At 36.6% G+C, this 12767-nt stretch overlaps 1 protein-coding gene across 4 annotated transcripts in view; it reads left to right on the top strand.

Annotated features, from left to right (window-relative positions):
- Aff2 (ALF transcription elongation factor 2) overlaps nucleotides 1-12767 on the top strand; it is a 490132-nt gene that overhangs the window by 333485 nt on the left and 143880 nt on the right. For all 4 annotated transcript variants that reach the window (XM_046465080.2, XM_046465079.2, XM_058585757.1 and 1 more), the window contains 2 exons: nucleotides 5073-5109; nucleotides 5353-5386. In XM_046465080.2, the coding sequence (XP_046321036.1) occupies nucleotides 5073-5109; nucleotides 5353-5386 (71 nt within the window). The remainder of the gene's footprint in view (nucleotides 1-5072; nucleotides 5110-5352; nucleotides 5387-12767) is intronic.

Raw genomic sequence — 12767 nt, 5'->3', positions numbered from 1 at the left:
TCATAGAGAATATGAGGCTTAAAGAAGTATACAACCCTCCTGGGACTTAAAGGGAGTGCTCATATCGGAGGTGGCAGTATTTAGAGGACAAGGAATATTCTTGCAGGTACAAAAGGGCCCAGAAGCATTAGCAATGGTATAGAGAGATGAGGAATCATGGTGTGACACATGTGGGTATGAGTTTTTATGATTAGCTAGTGGAGAGAGATGAACCCTGGGCAAGTGAGTGCCTTGCTGTGAAAGACCTTGGAAGTCATGCTAGGAATTTGAGCTTTACTTGTAAAAGGAGCAATAAATAATCAGATCCTTTAGCTTTTTGGGCTATGATTTTGACAATAATTCTGATCGAAACTGTGTTTAATTTCCCCCTCTTTCCTTCAAAAAGAGTCAGGTCTAAGTGAGTGGCAATCCTACCATCCCAGTCTGAGTGTGTGTCATTCCTTCCCGAAGCTTTACTCTCCCTCCTTTGCTGCCCTGGACTTGATATCTTTCTCCTAAGCATCACAGAGAACATTCCATCCATTTCAGAATGGAATACACCACTTGGACAGCAATTGTATTGTTTTCATCTGGCTTTTCCAATTTTGGAGATAATTTGTGCAAGCTGCAATTTTGACATTTACAAGTATATACAAAAGAACTGGCTGTTTAAATGGGCTTTTTGTAGACTGTGAATGATTTGGAATCAGGCACGACTTGCATTTTCTGCCAATTATTTTTGCTACCATCAACTTCACAATAAAGATAGAAGCAAGTTGGATAAAAGGGTAAAACCAGGATGGCCACATATCCACTTTTTTGTTTCATTTGATTCCTGTCACAGTGTTGATTTGAAGGAAAAGTACATCCTACATAATAACATCAGAAACATAATATTATATGCCTCACCTCATTCTAAGTATTTACTATATAGCAAATAATTAAATCCTCACTACAACTCACAGAAATTAAAACCTTGCTTACCCCTAGTTCATAGAGGAGGAAATTGAGGCATATAGTAGTTGAATTTTCTGCTTGAGGTCACTCAGTTAATAAATGAAGGCATCGGTATTTAGATCAAAGTGTTCTGACACCAAGGGTCATACTATTTCTCAGTGTGTTCTTTCTCACACAGATTTAAAGATGCCCCAGTTCAAATTACATCTTCCAAAACATGACAATCTCCAGAAAATAGGTGAAATAGGTGATTGCCCATTCTTCTATCCTTGGACCAGAACTGGGAGATACCACCCTCCTGGGTAGCATCATTTTTCTTATATCCATGACAGAGTTTGCCTAGCAAAATGCTGCCATTAGGATAGAAATCTTAGATATTTTTAATCCTGGTTCTGCCATTTGCTGGCCATGTGGTCCTGTTCAAATTCCTCTTAGCCTCAGCTTCCTCATCTGCACTTGAGGTGGTGAATGTGTTTGGCGACGATAAAATCCCAGTAGACTTTTAGGTCAAATAGTCTATGATTGTGTAAACTTATAAAAAAAATACAGCTGAAAATTTCTCAATTTAAGTTTTTTTTCTTACCAATCACAAATTTTAAATGCCATGTTTTAGGGGGGAGGGTGGAGGATGGGAAAGGCAGCGGAGCACAACAGACACTAGTATGGCAATATGTAAATCAATGGAGGTGTAACTGATGTGATTCTGCAATCTGTGTATGGGGTGAAGGTGGGAGTTCATAACCCACTTGAATCAAAGTGTGGAATATGATATGTCAAGAAATTTGTAATGTTTTGAACAACCCACAATAAAAAATTAAAATAAATAAATAAATAAATAAATGCCATGTTTTGGGCCAAACATGGTGGCACACACCTGTTATCCTAGTGATTTGGAAGGCTAGGATAGGATGATCACAAGTTTGAGGCCAGCCTCAGCAACTTAGTGAGGTGCGCTAAGCAACTTAGGCAAGACTCTGTTTTTATTTATTTAATTTTTAATTTTTTTTTTTAGTTCTTGATGAACCTTTATTTTATTTATTTATTTATATGTGGTGCTCAGAATCGAACTCAGTGCATCACACATGCCAGGCAAGAGCTCTACCACTGAGCCACAACCCCAGCCCAAAGACTGTGTTTTTAAATTAAAAATAAAAATAAAAAGGGATGGGGATGTTGCTCAGTAGTTAAGCACTTCTGGGTTCAATCCACAGTGCCCCCTCCCCACAAAAAAAGCAGTCCATGTTTCCTCACAGAGAATGGAAACCCTCAGAAAGAAGGGAGTAAATATATGCTTATCAGAATTAAATGGAGCAATATGTTTTCAGGGAATGTTTAAGTAATATCCTCTGAAACAGAGGTAGACCAACTATATAATCTATACCTTTTTATAACATTTTTAAATGGTTAAATTTTTCAACATAAAAATTATATTATTGTTATTGTGAATAATATGAATATTAATGTGATATTCAAATTTCAGGGTCTATAAATCAAACTCTCTTGGAACCAGGCCACACCCATTCACACTATAAGGCAGAGTTGAATAACTATGAAAGAGACCATATGTTTTCCAAACCCTAAATTATTTACTATCTGGCCCTTAGCAGGAAGTGTTAGCTGACACCTGCTCTATAATCTAGATCCTATAGGAGTCTCCAATTGTAGAACTATCATAAAGTCTATTATTTCAACGTGTCTCACTTAAGTTTGTGAAAGCAATTTGGCATCATTATATTCTAGCATCTATGACAAATGTATGAAAGAAATGCACAACTCGAAGTCAAGTGTCTGGTTATTTATTTATTTATTTATACATACAAGGGATTGAACCCAGGAGAGCTTAACCACTGAGGCACATCTACAGGTCCCTGCCGCCCTTTTTTGAGACAGGATACATTAAGTTGCTTAGGGCCTCACTAAGTTGCTGAGGCTGACTTAGAACTTTCAATCCTTCTGTCTCAGCCTCTCAAGCCAATGGACTACAGACACCCAACTAGAGTCAAGTATTTGTTAAAAATTTGTACTTTATCAATTAATAATTACTATATGAATAATGAAGCATCTTTCACTGACCAGGCAGTCTACTTCCAGTTAAGGTTGGGTATGTACTTAGTGACTTTGGTGATATACAAATGTGCTTCATTTGTTCAGATTTCCAGTTTATAAAATGTCTTATTCAGCTTAACAGATAAAACTATATCATGAATATGTAATGTCAATTAGTTAAATTCAGTAAGTAACATAATCTTCCTGTTTGCTTCATGCATCACTCCCTTTATGCCCTGAAACAACTGATTGTTTGGGACTAAGATGTAAAATACTTGGGTGATTTTGAAAATCAGGTTTACAAGAGCACTGGCAAAGGCTGTGTTTTACTCACTGGTCAGATTGGTTTGATTGATTTGGAACTTATTCAATTTCCTAAAGTTTTACAAGTCCAAACATGCCCTGTACTTTTATAATGAAATCCCTCAGAAAAATAGCAGATAGAAATATTGCTTTATAGTAAAGTAGATACAAATGATCAAATCTAACTTATTTTTCACTATAAAAAAACTAGAAAAAACTAAATGTTCTGAATAACTGAAAGTTATCATTCCGTAGTGACTAGGTAATAGAAATTGTTTTGAAGTGTAATGTTTTCCAGACTTCTTTTAAAGATTTTACTGAACATGCATTAGTCATTCTTGATAACTTAAATATTATCATGAGCATCAGTTAGTGTACTGTGCAGTAATATTATACTATGTTCTATTTGTGCTCTTGGAGCTATTAATATAGGTAAGAAGGGCCAGAGTGTCTGCTTTTCAAGTTCTGAGTTTGCTGTCATTTTCTGTGGATTTCTGTGCTGTCAATTTTTACATCTCAATGTTTCTTTCAATGGCTGGACATTGTTCAAAAGTATTCCCCCTTCCTTGCCATCTGTGATTGCTACGGGGTAGGAATCAAGGGGTCAGAGTTTTTAGAACCTATTATCAAAAGGCAGTTCTCTATCAGTGAGGGTTCAGAAGCCTTTGAATAAGAAACCCCATGGGCTTCACCATAGCTGTCTAGCTAAGAGGCCTTTCCCACCACTTCTTGAGTTGATTGGAGTCTTCTGGAATGGGAATCCTCCCAAAAGACAAATCTCTCAAGCAATGGAGTCATGCTGAAGAGATTGGAAAGTTCACTTTCAGCTAAAGCATGGTGGTATAGTACTTGCTTACTTGTTTTAAAGATAAATTATGCTGTGGTCTTGTTTTCCTCTATAGAGTGGTGAGAGTAAGCTTAATGAATAGATTACTTGCAGCAGTGATCAATAACTAATTCTTATATTTACTTGAATTCATTGTCTCCAGTTTTAGAATGCTTGCTTTGCAGTCTGTTCTAATTCTCTCTTCTATCTGCATAGTACTATGTGTGACGTGAACATCACTGTAGTATTTCTGCCTGCCAGTTGTCAGGATCCACATGGGTGTTCCAGCAAGCCCCATGTGTGCAGGTCTGAATTTCTCAAAACAGTAAATTAATTGGGTGAACAGTGACTTTTAAATTAAATTTAAATCCTTTTGAATAATGTACCCTACAAACATATTAAAATTTGGTTCCTATACTTCAACAGATTTGTGAGTGAGTTTTAAGAACCCTTCTCTGGCACAAAATAAAGTACAGCTATTGCATATGAGTCATTGTGAAGGTAGAAAGTTGGAGTGGTTTCTAGAAAAGGGGAAATTTAGCATATCTATAAATTAAAGTCTTATTTATAATTTTACCAAAGCCATGACCATTTGTTTGTTTGAACAAAGTCCCCTTTACTTCCTTGGAAACATGATTGATTGGTTAGTTAAGTAAGAAATTATGCACTTCAATTTCACACATATGGGTCATTTGTTCCTATGTGGCACGCATTTCCAAATAGATACCAGTCTTACTTATAATTCTGATAAAATGGGAATTAGGATCATGTGGCAGCAGGTATGGCTAGAAAATGCTTGTCCTTCAAATAGAGCTACTGACTGAAGCCTAATTAATGTAATTGCTAATGGTTTCCCATTTGCAAGCATTAGTCAACTTTATATCTTCAGCCGTAAAAGAATATACCTTTTGTTCCCTTGTAATATTTAACTAATGTTTGTATTATGTGTTCTTCCTTATAGGAATCTCAACATTTGACCCCAGGATTTACATTACAAAGTAAGTGTTTTTGAAGATTCCTTGTTAGTCCAAGCATCCATGTCCTCTCTTCCATTGCTTCTCACTGTTTCCTAGTCAATATTTTAAAACATGGTAGAAAAATGACAGTTATGTTGCAATATTTTTCATCTGTTATCCATGTAAGGAAACTTGGAGGACTGCATGTTTGAAAACTAATTTTATTCAGAATTATTGTTTGACAGTAGAAACATGAATAGTAATTTTTGGTGTCCTTTATTTCAGAGTGGAGTGACCCAACCAGCAGAGCTTCTACAAAGTCAGTATCATTCACATCGTGAGTACTTGGATTTCCAAGCCAGGCTTCTGGGGGGGGGGGGTATTTGTCAAAGGAAGAGTACCTAATTCTGAGCTTATTCTTTTTGTTCTTTCTTGCTCCTTCAAACTATGAATCCTGATTCATAGTAAGATGTGCTTTCATGAGGGGCTATAATTACATCTCCCATTGTCTTTGCCTGTTTGGGCTACTATAATAAAAATCCATGTGCTAGGTATCTTATAAGCAACAAAAGTGTATTTCTCACAGTTCTAGAGTCTGAGAAGTCACATATAAAGGCACTAGTAGAACTGATGTCTGGTAAGGACCCACTTCCTCATAGACAGTCACCTTCTCACTGTAACCTCACATGGTAGAAGGGACAAGATGTCTCTTTGAGCACTCCTTTATAAAGGCACTCATCCCATTCATGAAGGCTCTATTCTCATAACCTATCACCCTGGGGGTGAGGATCCAATGGGAATTTTAGGAGGATACAAACATTTGGACTATAGCAAGTAGCACTAATCTATGTGGACACCATTAGGCTCTCTAATTATGTAGATACATGTTGGGTCAATACATGAGATATGGAAACAACTCTGATTTCAGTGAAAAAAATATGTAGATGTCTATTTCCCACATTTTCACTACTTGTTCAAGTATTACACACCTTTAATTACAAACATCATCATACATAGTAATCAGCTAGTGCTAGCTAGGGTGGGCAAGGAACACATCTGAGCAACCATGATTGGATGTAAACTGTTGAATGGCTTACTGTGGTCAGTCAGTCCAAGACCCTAGTATTTGCAGGTAATCTAACATCTGTATATTAAACACAAACAGGACTACCCAGGAAGGGATAGAGTATGAGATTACATGGTGCTCATTTGAAGTTCAGAAGCCAGGGTCCTGCAATTCACTCAGGACAGTCTTCATTTTTTATTAATGTTAATTGAAGGAGGAGTTTGTAGAAACCAATTTCCTCAGATTAACTGTTGTATATTTTTTTAATATCCATTTGTCCAAGAATGTATCAAGGGAGTAACTCTCTCACAACTTCTTTCATTCCTAATAATAGAAAATAGAAGTAGAATTTCTGTTTGAGAAATAGTACATACTTGAAATTTTTCAAAATGAAATAATTTATGACATTCAAGTGGTCTAATGGCATACTTGAAGCAAATTGCTCACCTTTTGGAAGATCACAAATAACTGCATAAAACAACTGGAAATGATTGCCAAATAGACTGAGGCTCTGAGAAAGTCAATCGCATTGGTACTACACATTCTTGCTGCAGTGTAGTGGCAAAGCCTGGAAGTCCTGACCCTATCACCAATCATCTTATTTGGTTTTCTAGCCTGATCTTGCCTTGTAATTCAAAGTTCAACTTCAATAACCAAGAGTCCTCAATTGAAAAACAAAACAAGAATACATAACAAGAGAGATAACAAAACCATAATCCTAATTTAAGTATCAAACTTTATGGAAACACAGAAATCAAAATCATCTTTATATTGTGAAATTCAGCTTTTCCACGAATCATCTAAATGAATTCCCTTTGTTATTCTAGTAATCAATATATCTTTTTCTCCCTGGTTCTACTCCTACCCCACTTTACCCCCCATTAAAAAACTCAATAAAACACACACAAATTTAGGAAATCAATGCAGGTTTACAAACATGAAAAATATAAAAGCATATTTTTCAATGTACAATTATTTTACTCCCAGAGCTTAAGTGTTAGTCTCCCTCTAGAGAAATGCTATTTTCTATATATACCATAGAATGAAATATTCCAGTAGTTTCTAACTAATGGAAATGAACTTTTCTTTTTTCTTTTTTTTTATTGTTGGAGAACTATGTCAGGAAATGAACTTTTCAATGGAGGTTTATAGTTAAGGGCTGCATTTCAGAAAACACCTCCTTATAGCATGGTGGCATGTAGTGCAGTCAATAAGATTAAAATTCTCTGTATGAAGCTTTGGTAAAATTAGAAGACACCAAGTTTATTTTATAAATGAGCTACTCCTTTTTTTTTTTTTTTTTTTTTTGGCTAGTTGATTTAAAGCTCATACACTGCCCATCAAATTTTACCTGGAATAAATTCCCTTCTGGTTATAGTAGGATAAAATTTTAATACAGCATAAGTCAGACTTGTGATAGATTTGTTGTCATTTTTAATTTCCAAGTTATTAACCACTACTATTATTCCCCCATATCTTACCACAGTGTAATTTTAAGCCAACTTCTAGGATTTTCCATTTGTCAGGGTAATCCTCCAGGCTATTAAGAATATTCTGAGTATAGACAGACTTCTGGTGCCTGGAGTTTGGAGGGAAGTAGTCCCCAAGTCAGTGGGGCCTCGGGAATGATGCCCACCCAAGGTCAGCAAATGTGCTGGACATGCTCCCCGTCACTTAGTGCCAGTGCAGAGAGATTAAAGTCTTGTAAAACAATCCCTTAATTGCTGAGACACTCTATTCGTTTTCTTCATTTTTGCTTGTTTTCTTTGGTTGACAAAACGCAGATATTCCATTGGAGTGTGGATTGTTTATAAGGACTATGTGCATGGCCCCCAGGTCTGAAAATACTGACCCTGGGGTGCCTTAGTGCAGGTTTGCAACTAGCCAGGCTCCCTTTTTGTTCTTGACATTTGCTGCTCTCTCTGGGCCTGACCCCAGTGCATGATTGGCCTTTTGGAGACTGGATATTTTCCCACCCAGTCACTGCACTTTGTTAACATACAGTGCTTTTCACAGGGTGTTGTCAATGGGGTGATATTCTATATGCTCCATCTGGAACCCTGAATGCCTGTGAAGCAAGAACATTAGACTGGGGGAGTTTGGAGACCTGCGTCTGAGCCTCTGCTCCCTAGCAATTCTTGTATTGGGAGAAACCAATGACATAGGATACAGAGGATGCAAGTTTAGATCAGCAGAATGTATCTTTACTTTAAAGCATACAGACAGAATCCCTCAAGGGAAATTGTATAAATTAATGAGCTCGGTGTATACACATAAGGATATGTACACAAACACTTCTCGAATTCTATGTAAGCATACTCTTTAGAAGGTAAAACTTGCAAAATGAGAGTACATTTAACTTTAATCCTTAGTAATTTCTAAAGGAGAGAAGACCCAGCAGTTGGTGTCCCCCAACCCACCCACCTTTAGCCTCTATTATTCTGAGCTGTTTTACAGTCTTTGAAAAATCCTTTCCCAGATCTTCTGAATCCAGTGAGGTTTATTGCCTCCTCCAAAAATGGTCTGTGCCCTCAAAAGGAGGGTGAGACATGAGCTTAAGAAGGTCAAATTGTATTTCTTGGGATGACAGACTGGTGTATTTTTATAGTGGTATCATGTCAATTCTGTGACTAAGAGATACACTATTTTCAGTTTCCAGATTCAGGTTCTCAAAATACTTACTAGACACTGTGTTAATTTATACTTTATTTCCTTTTTTGTGGGAAGGAGGGTATTGGGGATTTAACCCAAGAATGCATTGCCACTCACTTATATATCCTGTCTCTTTTTTCGTTTCATTTTGTTTTGTTTTAATTTCAAGACAGTGTCTCGCTAAATTGCTGAGGTTAGTCTCAAACATATGGTCTTCCTGCCCTCAGCCACCTGAGACCATTAAGGAGTAATGGAGGAGGGAAAAAAAAGAATTTGGATTTTTTTTTTTTTGGCTGAGTTAGATTGCTTCATCTAATTTATTGTAATGCCTTGTCAATTACTTGTCAATACCTTACAAAAGGTATGACTTTTTATTCTTTTATGAGCCATCATAAATTGGAAGAAATAAATGTATTCCGTTTCCCAGAGAAGAATTTTCAGCTTTCATGAACTCGTGGGTGTCTACCAAACAGCCTTTGACTTCAGTTAGTTTTGTGAGTTGTTGAGAAGATGGCAACTTTAAATATCTGATACTTTTGTTAAACTTGGTTGTTAACATTTGGACTCTATCTAAATGGAAAAAATCCAGACCCCCCACCTTTCAATCAATCAGGTGTTGTATTATAAGCCATACTATACAGAATGTCCAGATAGTTTCTATGAAAGCCCCAAAATAAAGACAAATATGACCATATGTCATTTTTTCTTCATCATAAATCTACTTCTTACACTTATAGTATTAGCTACATATTTGAAAACATCACAACCATGGATGTAGAGAGTTGATAAAAGACCACATGGAGACATACTGGTTTAAACCAGCCTCAATTTACCTGTGGGTGGTTGACAAGCATTTCACATGAACAAATGATTGAATGTATCTATATGTAGGAGGAAAGGAAATTACAGCATCTTAGAAATGGCAGATGTCTCAAACAATTATCATCATGTCTAGGCACATATTCTAGGCTCCATCCCAGGCTCTGGTGTGTGTGTGTGTGTGTGTGTATCACCCTATCAAGCTTACCAGCCATCCTGGAGGTGCCGCACTTTATTCCAGTTCTATAGATGAGAAAATCAAACCTACAATATATCCCTTCCCCTAATTTGTGCACAATCCAAATACACAATGAACTAATCATGTATACTGATCTCGAATGAATATTTTGGCTACAAACATGCAGAAGAACCATCAAAGTAACACCATTCTTTGGTGGGAAAGTTTGAACGTGGGCTCAGGACCATATAGATCCAAAGTCCCTGCTCTTCCTTCTATGCTGTGCTTCCACATGGGATCTGATGACTTCAAGGATTTGGTACACCAAATTTAGCCTTTTGTACCTTGATACAATCTTTAAATAGACCTGTAGTGCTGCTTGGTAGAAATGATTAACAAAAGTTATTATGCCTCTATGCTTTAAAATATGCAAAACCGGATCAAAACTGTTAAAATATCATTATTTCTAAACTTTTCCCTAAGTGTTATGGAGATTTAATTACCAGAGAGAATATAAAGATTATGAGAATTTTTTTCACATTGCTATAACCAATATAAGCATTACATTATTTCTTTAATGAATTTTATTTTTTTACTAAAATAAAAAAAAATCCCCACATTCATTACAACCCTGACCATCCATCTGCCAAAACTTTCATCATTGGAAAAATTCCTTTTGAGAATTTTATTTGAGATTTAAGAACTGCTTTTCCTTATTACATAGCAACAACCCACTCTGTAGCAATTTCATATATTCTTCCCTAAGTAGATGTTTGGTCTGTTACTTAGATGCAATTTCAGGAGCAAAGTGGGTAATGCAGCAGGAAAAAAAATAGCTGCTATTTTCTTAATCAGATTAATTCTTAATCAAAATACATGAATTTGTACTTGAGATTTGAAAATATTGATATTCAGTTGGAAGCTTACAAAAACCAAACTAACTCTCCAGATAAACTAGTAATCTCAGTGACTTTCACTAGTTGTAGCCATTCTGGATTTTAAACTGAGAAGTATGCCAACTCTTGCTTTAAGCCTGTCTTGTATGCCCCATGGCTCAGAGCCTGCCAACTTTTCCTAAGGACTTAATATATTTTTGGAAGTTCTCCACTGCATCAGGGACAGCCACCTGGGAGCAGAGAAAACAAAATTTGGCAGCCTGTTCAAGCTGTGAATTAAAGGTAATTCACAGTTTGAAATGAATCAGCATGAGGTCCTTAAGAAGAGTAATCAGACATCAAGAGGATTTTATGTTGAGGATTGTATATTGGCTAATGTGACAACAAGCAATATTGGCATTTGGAATGTTCGCATCAAGGAGTGTTGAAGCTGCCTTGGTTTGATGGGTGCCAAGACTGAGAACCAGGGCTCCTTCACAAAGGGAGCTGTAGCTTTCCACTTCCATTACATAAGATAAAAACATAAATGTGTTTACTCAGCAAAGTTGAAAGATCAGATTTAATTTTTCTGGTGTTGGTCCTGGGTTCATGTCTGTCATAGGAACTGCATATTTCAGGTGGATTTTGAGACATCTCTGTAATTGGAAAGGAATGTCTTTCTCTCAGGGAAACTTTGAGTATCTCTTCTACCTGATTTGTATCTGTTTTTACATTCATTCATATGTTCATTCATTCATTCAAGTGTTCATTCCTATCAACAAATTCAAACCTTCTGTGTGGAAGGCTTTTGACCATATACTAGTAACTCTGAACATCCTTCACAGTTGGGGAAGATTGGACTTGCACCAACACCACCAGTAACTTGACTAACTCCTATGTATTGAGTATATGATATGTGCCAGGCACTCTCCATGCATTTTTTCTCTTTGCAACAGGCCTGTGGATTTATTATTATAGAAGCAAAACCCAAAGCTCAGAGCCATTGAATAAGTTGCTCAAATATCACAGTAGCAAAGGGTAGAGCCAGGACTAACTCCAGAGAGCATGCTCTTCTTCCACTGAAACCATCCCATGGGCACTTTGGAGATTGCTGTACTGATTGAAGTCAGGTGTGATCTTATCCAGTCAATAGGTAAAAGTGCACTAATTACAATCCAGGCCCAAATGGTACCTGGCATTTTGGTTTAAGTCAGAGATCTAAATATTATCATAAAGTGCTGTCTTCCATATACTGCAAATACTACAAATGTCAATATGGATATTCCCCCACAGGCATACTCATCCTCAGCTCAGAGTCTAAAGTCAAATTGTGTCACCATGACTATGAGATGTTTCCTACAGTGAGTGCAAAGGATCCCTGTCTGCAAAGGAGTTATACCATTATGGAAAATTCACATAAGATTAATTGTGGTAACATATGGTGGGAACAATGTCTCTCTCCATAAATCTCCGTTTTGCCATATTAAAGTGAGAAGGAGAGAAAACTGATATTTTGGTCTGTTTTTATGAGAGGTTCATCCATCACCTTTTGTGCTTACCAACTTTGATAATTGGAAATAGCTTTATATCCTCATAGTGGAATAATTTTTAAAAAATATTCCCATCTGTCATCAACCATAGTGACATATTTTTGAGTTCTCTTCAGCATTTTGAACAGTAACTGAATGAAGCAGATAATACTGGTGTAAGGTGATGAAGTTCATAGGCAAGGTATCAAAGTTAAAATAATATCACTTATATAATTGACTATAATGTGATAACACATACATGCATACACACATGCACACATACACTCTATATCCCAGAATATTAGGTTCTTCTAATGCTATCTGATCAAATGAGATGCATGTGCACACAGATACACTCTTTTCTAAAAGTTATTAGATTATAAAATTCTAGGATCAGAGATACGTTTCCTATGCATTGTGATTGATAACTCTGAAGCACTTTCACATGATACTTTATCCTCATGTGAGCATCAGAGTGACTCTGTTAAGGGAGCCAGGTAGAAAGAAACCAGGCATAGGGAGGGGAAGATATTTGTTCAAAGTCTCCCACTTAAGGAACAGCAGAGCTGGGACTACAGTCC

The sequence above is a fragment of the Marmota monax genome, unplaced genomic scaffold (assembly GCF_021218885.2).
Source record: "Marmota monax isolate L192 unplaced genomic scaffold, Marmota_monax_Labrador192_F-V1.1 WCK01_AAM20220418_F8-fsc00306, whole genome shotgun sequence".
Classification (NCBI taxonomy): domain Eukaryota; kingdom Metazoa; phylum Chordata; class Mammalia; order Rodentia; family Sciuridae; genus Marmota; species Marmota monax.
The sequence above is the reverse complement of the archived record's forward strand: the minus strand, read 5'-3'. Positions and strand labels throughout refer to the sequence as shown.